At 48.1% G+C, this 8,968-nt stretch overlaps 2 protein-coding genes across 2 annotated transcripts; both read left to right on the top strand.

Moving 5' to 3' along the window:
- Window positions 1-16: 16 nt before the first annotated feature.
- PPTG_17490 (hypothetical protein) lies at window positions 17-6,258 on the top strand. Its single transcript, XM_008915356.1, has 2 exons — window positions 17-577; window positions 651-6,258. The coding sequence occupies exons 1-2, from the start codon at window positions 114-116 to the stop codon at window positions 6,175-6,177; spliced, it is 5,991 nt and encodes a 1,996-aa protein (XP_008913604.1). The 5' UTR covers window positions 17-113; the 3' UTR covers window positions 6,178-6,258.
- Window positions 6,259-8,165: 1,907 nt separating this feature from the next.
- Window positions 8,166-8,393, top strand: PPTG_24125 (hypothetical protein; the record flags this gene model as incomplete). Its single annotated transcript, XM_008915355.1, has 1 exon — window positions 8,166-8,393. The coding sequence occupies one exon, from the start codon at window positions 8,166-8,168 to the stop codon at window positions 8,391-8,393; it is 228 nt and encodes a 75-aa protein (XP_008913603.1).
- Between the last annotated feature and the right edge of the window lie 575 nt (window positions 8,394-8,968).

Raw genomic sequence — 8,968 nt, 5'->3', positions numbered from 1 at the left:
TTATCCGGATATGATGAGTGAATGTCATTCAACGCCGTCGGAGTCAGCGTCGTTCCCATCCCGCTCAGAATCCTGCTGCCCACTTAGGCACGCGCCATTACTCAGTTGGAGAGATGGCAGGTCTGTGGAGCAGCGTGGGCGTGCTGCTATGGAAGAACTGGCGCGTGAAGCAGCGCGAGAGCCGCTTTAACCGCGACCGGCTCGGCAAACGCTGGCTGTACCCGGCGCTCGTGACGGACATCATCATCCCGCTGGGGCTTATCCTGCTGCTTATCCAGAAAATGTGCGAATACAACGCGCAGTTGGTGACGCCCGGCGGAGGAATCCCGGGCTTCGGGGGCATGCGGCATGCCATGGACGTCGAGAGTGATGGTAATTTGTTGCAGACCGAACGAGCTATGATGGCACAAGATGAAAACGACATGACAGAAGAACTGACGCAAGGAGTGCAACAAGTGAAACACGAATTTGCGACATTATTGCTTGCCGCCTTGCCATTGCTACTGGCGAAAAGCAACCAAAGTTTGGCAATTTTGCAACGGCAAGACTCGCAACTGTTTCTGCAACATCTCAACAGGTAAACGAAATGGGATGATAATATCCATATCTCGATCAAAAAAACTGATAATTCTTTATAATATTGTGTATAGGGAATATCCCGCCGCGACTGAGTTGGGCATCTCCAGTTACGCGGATAAAACCAAGCTTATCCCGTTTAACAGCTCTGCGTCGAATGCAGAGGCCAACCGCGTGATGTTGGAATATCCGATGAAAAGCGGATGGAACATTTATGCCGGTCTGGATGTGAGAAGAGCAGAAACTGAAAGTGACGACGATGTTTCGCACCCATTGGAATTGTTAGCACTATTTTACCAGAAAACCCTCAACGACCCGTCCGAACAAGAACCGGAAGACCAATTGTCCAAGTTTTTCTCCAAAGACTTGACGTTTAACCGCACGCTGATGTTCCCCGATGTTATGCCGTTCCAAATGTCGTTGAACATGTTTATTCGTGAAAATTCGACCAAATTTGTCAATAACGAGATCGTGAATCTCAATTCGCTGTCTCCGGATATTATCTGCCAAGCTGTGGATAAAATGCTGGATGTTGCCAGTCTTCAATGGGGAGATTTTCCATCAACATCGCCACTGGGACGAAGTGTGCCGGCATGCAAAGTTGCAGTGAAAAAAGGAGGTTTATCGGCTGAACTTCGGTATTTTCTGGCAAATCTCATCGCCAAGGCGATTTCTGGTGACGAATTGGATACTTTGACGGTATCTGCGCTGCCGAAGCGCCCCGCGAACACTGTTGCTGGCCCACTGGAGGGAAATATCGTGTTCTACTTGGCCTATTTGTTTCTCTGGCCATACGTGCGATTGGTACGTGACGTCGTATCTGAGAAGGAAAAGCAGCTGAAGGAATATCTGATGATCATGGGGTTGCCAGCGATGTCACTTTTGATCAGTTGGTTTTTACTCTACTTTTTGGCATCAGCAGTCGTGTCCCTTATCGGCACATGGCTACTCAGTGGCAGTATGTTCGCTGCTACAACTGATGGAGAATTTTATTTCTTCCTGCTTTTAGTGACATTCGTGTCCAGTATTCTGCTTTTTGGCATCGCTATCACCCCGATTTTCAACCAAACGAAGACAGCTGCAGCATGTGCTCCGTTGATTTACTTCATCATGAGCGCTGGATCGTTTATTCAATCGCTGGTGGGCGACGATGCGGTGGCTTCAAACGAGTCACTAGCGTTGTTACTCTTTGTACTGGATGGGATTAGTTCTCCCGTCGTATTCATGGGCACAATGCACGATATCTTGGCGTTTGATGCAGTGACGTTAGAGCACAGAGCAATCACTTATCATACCGTTGCAACACCTATTCGTCTGATGGCTACTCAGTGTGCAGGGTACTTGCTACTTGGATGGTATTTGGAGAACGTGTTCCCTCGCACACACGGAGTGCAACAGAAGTGGTATTTCGTCTTCCAGCCGTCCTACTGGTTCCCTAAAAAGGTGGATTTACAGGGCTCTGAAGAGGAAAACGAAGAATCCATGCGACTGACCGACATGGGACGAGATAATATCAACGAGCAGATGGACGATACACTACGTGAGCAATCCTTACCAGAGTATTTGGAACATTTCCGACCCACTTTGTTCGTCCAATCCTTGTCGAAAACATATCCGAACGGGAAAGTGGCGTTGAGGAACGTATCATTTGGAGTACGTAAAGGAGAGATTTTCGGACTTTTGGGTCCGAACGGTGCTGGAAAGAGCACGACGTTGTCGATTTTGAGTGGAATTTTATCCCCTACGAGTGGCGATGCGTATGTGGGTGGATCTATCAGCGTGGCGAACAACCCACAAGCAGTTCGGACCAGTCTGAGTGTGTGTTTCCAGCAGAATATTCTGTTCGACAGCTTGACTGTATGGGAGCATTTGTCACTGGTCTGTGCACTTAAAGCCACTATGGGTGTTAAAACGGTGCCGGAACAAACCTGGTACAGTAAATTACAGCAATTCGGACTGGATGAGAAGCGTGATGCACTAGCGAAGACTCTTTCAGGAGGTCAGAAACGTAAGTTATCTCTCGTATTGTCACTTTTGGACTCCTCTCGCGTCTTGTTGCTGGATGAACCAACGGCTGGTATGGACATGAAGGCGCGGTTAGACACGTGGGACGCTCTAAAGCGTGCTGTAACACATCGAGCGGTGATCTTAACGACACATTCGATGCAGGAAGCACAGGCTTTGTGTGAAAATATCGGCATTGTGGCGGAAGGAAAGCTGAAATGTTGCGGCTCCAGTTTGTTCCTTCGCAATCGCTTTGGCGTGGGCTATAAACTCACGGTTGTGCATCATGAGGATGACCAAGAGAGTGAGTCTAGACGATCGCAACGTGAAGCGTGGGCGGATCTTTTGATGTCCATGTTGAGGAAATACGTCCCGAATGCTGCGATTGTGAGTGACAACAAGTGGGAAACGCGTGTACAACTGAATGATGGCGAAGAAAAACGTTTTGCCGAGTTGTTTAGAGAACTGGAGACGATGAAGAAGAACGGAATTATCAAACGATACGCCATCGCAGCGACTGACTTGGAAGATGTGTTTGTCAAAGTGACAGAGGGAGAGGACGTGTATTACCACGCAAAAGACGACGTGGAGGACGATACAACTGACAATCCAGACCCTGTACGTTCGAAGATGGAGGATGAGAAGGTCAAGAAAATGGATCTGCGAACTACCGGTATTGACCGCAAACTGCCTGGATGGAAACACTCGGTGTCTCAACTTCGTGCGCTTATTATCAAGCGTATGAAGATGTCTTATCGTGACAAAAAGTCGTTATTTGCTCAGTACGTGTGGCCGATTGGCTTCTTCGCGATCATGATGGCAGTTCTTCAGCAAATGCTCGACTCTCGTGGATCTATCGAGACAATATCAACGTTGTCTCCAGCTGCTACAGACGCGTCCTTCTTCATCTCTTCTGCATCATCCATGACCGATTCAGTGGCGGATTTAGTCGCGCAATTGGAGCAAAATTCGCACCCGATTATGTTTGATAAGAGCACTACCACCGAACAGGAGATGCTGGATGCCATTGCACGTGAGAATTCGACCACGTTTTTCGCTGGAATCTTCGTATCGAACGTGAACTGGACAGCTGACAACACTATTACGATTCCAGTGATGTCGTATTCACTCTACTACAACGAAACAGTGCGTCGCGCTCTGCCCGTGACGTTGCAGTGGATATCCCAAGCATATTGCAAGGCTCGCTCTATCCACGAAAACTCCCCTGGAATTGACAATTGCGACCTGGTAGTGAAGCGCGGAATATTCCCGATTGAGCTTGAGATTGGTACCGGAGTGACTAGCGACGAGGAGGACGGCGTATCGTTGGATCCTGATGAAGCAGTGAACGTTGTACGACGTATCATGGTGGCGTTCTACCTGTTAATGACGATGAGTTCGGTGGTCGGATTCTACGTGGCGCCGGTCGTAAGAGAGAAGGAAAGCGGCTTGAAGCGGATACAGTACCAGCATCTAGAGACTGCCAACGCGTCATCTTTGTATTGGCTTTCCAACTTCCTGTTCGACTACATGGTATACACGTCAGCGACCATCACTATTTGCATCATTCTCTCCATCTTCTCGGGCTGTTTAACCGCCGAAATCATCGCAGCATGGTTTGCTTCGATGGCCATTTTCGGGCTGTCGATTCTCCCGGCGCAGTATTTGAGTTCCCTGGTCTTCGCGTCGCACTCTTCAGCGCAGTCGTACATGTCGTATCTCTCGTTATTCCAGATCATGGCGGCGTCGATCGTGTTTGCGTTGTCCATGGTCCCTGGTTTGTGTGCCCAGGTGGACTTTGTCACGTACTTTTTGCAGTTTTTACCGCTGTATTCGTTCAGTACTGCAGTGCTGAACATCGTGACGGTGTCTTGGGCTCCCATGCGACGGCAGTGTCTTGAAGTGGGTGGAGATATTGAGACGGGCAACCCTTTTGCCATGCTAGAAGGGCTCATCGGACAACCGAAGGTGTCGGTGTGGGCGTGGGAAGTGACTGGAAGCTGTTGGTTTGCTCTGGTGGTGTCAGGAGTGTTGTATACGGTGCTACTGTTGATCATGGACCAGTATCAGATGTACCCTACGTTGATGGAACACAAAATGCAGCACAAATTACGCTGGATACGACGCCTTTTACCGTGCCGTAGTAGCAGTCAGGGGTACACGGAAGCTGACCAAAGTCCTGCCGCTTTTGACGAAGAAAGTCCCAATTCCGATATGGTGCGTGTGGTTCGAGTTTCGCAGGTTTTCAACCCTCGAAAGAAGACACAAGAAGAAGAGCAAGAAGCTGCTGCAATGTTGAATGAAAGTGGCCAAGTGGTGGCTCTAAATGATGTCAGCTTCTCAGTGGAGAAACGTGATTGTGTGGCGCTTTTGGGTGTCAATGGCTCGGGTAAATCGACGATGTTTGAGATCTTAACGGCTGGAATTGCACCCACAAGTGGCAAAGCGTTGATCGACTCGTGTGACGTGACTGTGCAGCCTCGAGAAGCCAGCGTTAGATACGGCTACTGCTCACAAGGCAACCATTACTTTAACGACCTGAGTGTCCGTGAACACCTCGAACTCTTCTACCGTCTGCGATGTAGTCGCAGCAACGCGTTGATGTCAGAAGGTGTAGTGATTGATGAGCTTATGCGACGTCTGGATCTGTTCCCGGTCGAGAATACTGCAGCTTCACACTTGAGTGGGGGCAACAAGAGGAGACTTATGTTGGCATTGGCGCTACTGAGTGACCACACGTCGTTGTTGCTGCTGGATGAACCTTCCGCTGGTGTAGATGTGGTGGCTAGACGACTGATGTGGCGTGTTCTTCATGAGAAGAGACAGAGTCATAACCGTACGAGTTGTTTGTTCACTACGCACAGTATGGAGGAGGCTGAAGCGGTTTGTGCGAATGCTGTGGTGCTCTTTAAGGGGAAAGTGGTGTGGTGTGGCAGTATTCCAGACTTGAAGCAGCGTGTGTCGAGAGGAATTTCCATTAGCGTGCGACTGGATAGCTCCTCTATTTGGAGTACTGCAGAGATACAGAACTACACAGAGCAGATCCGACGTTCGATCAAAGATAGACCGACAACGAGTGCTCGTAGAGAAGGATTGGAGAGGAATAGTATTCCATTACGGGAGTTGGAGGATGCCTGGGAATTGTGTCATAACCTGTTCCACAAGAACGGAGATGCGGCTACTGCTGCGGTTTCTCGACAGCATGGAAAAACGTGGTTGGCAGGACTTCGATCTCGTTTTGAGTCGGATGAGAACGAAGTGACTCCTAATAAGGAGTCCAAGACGGAGCCGGCTATACCGATTGTCGAGTTCGTACAGGAGTGGCTCTTGCAGGAAGCCTTTGCTTGTCTTGAGACGAAGCTCTTTAAGGACCAGGTTACTTCGAGATCCGGTGAGTCTGTGGTGTCTGCTGAGCTCGAAACTGCGCGTGGAAGTGGTAGTAATACGAGTGGAGTGTATGAAACCTCGTGCACTGACAACTTCGGACTGGCGGATGTGTTCGCGCTTATGGAGGAGAACAAGAAGCGCTTCCACATCGCGCAGTACAGTGTCAGCGAGTTGTCGCTAGAGCGCGTGTTCGAACAGTTCACGGGCTAATCTCGTGCATTATTCAAATAGATTGGGCAGATTTATCAAATGTTTGTTTTTATCCATATTATTTACTCGACAAAACATTGAGAGTAATTTTTGTTCATGCTGCCTGCCAATTTCCCCTCGGCAGTCATAGCGCTCTGGGGGGGTGACCCCCTGCAGCTAACCCACTTAAGTTTACGGAAGCAGCAGACAAAAAGTCTCACTTTTACTTTGGGTAACGCTTGTAACTCGAACGCGAGATGTAGGTCACAAATACCACGTATAAGGCAGAATTCTCACGAAGCAGCTACCTTGGTATGCTGGATGACTCCTTAGTTGTGGGTAAAAAAGCAATCTGTCAACGAAAACAATAAACACAAAATACAGGCGGGTATATCCGGGTACCTGGGAACTGCTGTCGAGCGGGCAGGGGTACCCGTACCGGGTAAGTCATTGTTCGGGTGTGTACCAGTGGTCCCAATTTATTCCTGTCTAAGGGTATTCCTATCCTGAATGCACTACAAAAATGGGTCCAAATATCTGTAGTGCACAAAATCCAGTAAGGGGGATGGTTGCGGTTCACTTCAGGCTCCTCGTCCATATCATCGCCAGTTTTGACTCGCCACACCAGGATGCCATCTCCGGCATCGCCTCACTCATAGGGCTCAACGACTACAAATTTGCCAGCACCACGTTTAAAACCCCACTCTGTCCCAAAAAGAGGTAGCTTTATGGGCTCACAGAATACACGATCCCCCTCTGGTTTCATCACAAGCAATGATCTCGAAGCTGTTGAAGCGCAAAATAGCGCTAGAGTCACTTGAGGTCTCGCAGTTGGCCTCAGAACTGCGGCACGAGGTGCGTCATTTTGAACTCGACCAGCCCTTGCCAGTTGGGTTCCCTGGTGTGAAGTGACGGATGTTATCATCACGGGTGTGGCAATTAGAGTAAGGCAGAGCACTTCCCTGCGACTTTAAGCAGGGCTCCCGATTATGGCATTTTTATTTATGGGAGCTATCTGCTACATAAGAAAACAGAGCATAATACAGCAAGTGCTGTAAGCTTAAAATGAATGCTGAAATTTCATAAATGCATTTTGTTGAAAATCACTTTCTCGAAGTGTCGACAGCCTTAATGTATGCGGCAGTGTGCACAGTCTACTAAGCTCCTCGATTCAATGCACCGGCTTCGGTTACCGGCTCCAATTACTGGCTTCACTGTTTGGGCTGTCCAGTAGATCACAAACTGCTTTCACAGAAATATTAATGGTTAAGTATGGTAAAAGAGATTTATCTGCAAGAGAAAGAATGATCGAAGGGCTACCGAGACCGAAAAGGCAGAAGACGGCGATGGATAATAAGACACCAGAATCTACCAATACCGGCAATGCAGCAGTCTTAAAGGACGGCATTGGCTTCTCACAAGAGCTGCCTCCCCTGCAATTCGTACAACCGTCCGAAAACTTCAATTCTTACTACTAGAGGCGAGTGCTATGAGAAATACTACCGGCTTGAGAAGAAAATGCTGCTTCGGCTGAAAGGAGCGGAATGCGTGGCTGTGAGGGGACACCAGGTGACTTGAACGGCACAATAGATAAACATTTAGCGGGGATGCTTAAATCTTATGCGAGGTTATTCTTTGGAAGGCATCGACAAGTCGATTATTTTTTTCAGCACTTCCGGAAGGAGGTGAGGAACATTTGTATGTTTGCACTGGCCAACAAAAACTCGGGCGTGAAGCAAGCTTTGGTCTTCACGAATGACGAGGATGGCGATTACCAACAGCACAGTGGGGGTATATATAGATGCAATCCTTAAAGAAGCATTTTTTCTTGTGTGACGGGCACGATTCCTTGAGGTGGCCAGAGGGTAGTGTTTACTAGACCGAACGAATAATGGCTGAGACTACGGAAGGATGATTGCTCTATCTACATGCCTCTTTGAACATGCAAGGAGTTTAGAGAGGCGGCCTGCGCGGTCGATCTCACGGAATCCAGTGGAGAAAATTGCATTATGGACGATATTAACGAGGAGCGGTTTTACACGTTTGGTGGAGTGGTCCGCGAATGCCTTGTGCAAGAGGATTCTATCGTTGAAAGGAAGAAACGCGTTTCACACCGCGAGATTGAACAACTCTCCGACACGACAGAACTTCAAAATCTCATCAAAGGTGTGGGAAAGCCTGATGTTTCCATCGTATTCTCCATTACGAACCTGGAGAGGACCCTATGTGGATACTAAGCTCGCGACTCCTTTTGTCGAAGAAAGCCATGCGCTCCATCTGCTGAAATTGGCTAAGGACGACAGAACGAGCCTGTGCACTTCGCTAGAAAGAACACCGCAAAGTGCATCACTGTGTGCATGGGTTTTTAAGGGGTCTCGAAAAAAAATAATACTCATAAAAATACATTCGATTTTTTAAAATTATTGTGACTAATTCCAAGCCATATTCGAATTAAATTAATACTGGTAATTTGTAAGCTAGGTATTATTGCTTTATCGGCTGCTATTATATATTATATAGAAAATAGAATTGTATAAAAAGTATTAATCTGATAACTGCATTTCGGGACCCCTGTTTTCTAGGCCAAAGTGCATGAGCAGTTAAGTTTGAATTGCGATTGTTGCGGACTGCTGATACTACGGCTAGCAGGAGTGATGCGCAACTGGCCAAGCGATTTTCAGCGAGTCTTCACGTCGATCTTTTCAAGATCAAGAATTTGCCGCCAGTTGCAGCGGCGCGTGGGTCGTATCATAAATGGAGTTGAAGCACTTGAGTCGATTGACTGGTTCTATCCTATCTCCCGAAGATGAAC

The sequence above is a fragment of the Phytophthora parasitica genome (assembly GCF_000247585.1).
Source record: "Phytophthora parasitica INRA-310 unplaced genomic scaffold supercont2.70, whole genome shotgun sequence".
NCBI lineage: Eukaryota > Oomycota > Peronosporomycetes > Peronosporales > Peronosporaceae > Phytophthora > Phytophthora nicotianae.
Note: the sequence above shows the minus strand (reverse complement) of the source record. Positions and strands in the feature narration are given on the sequence as shown.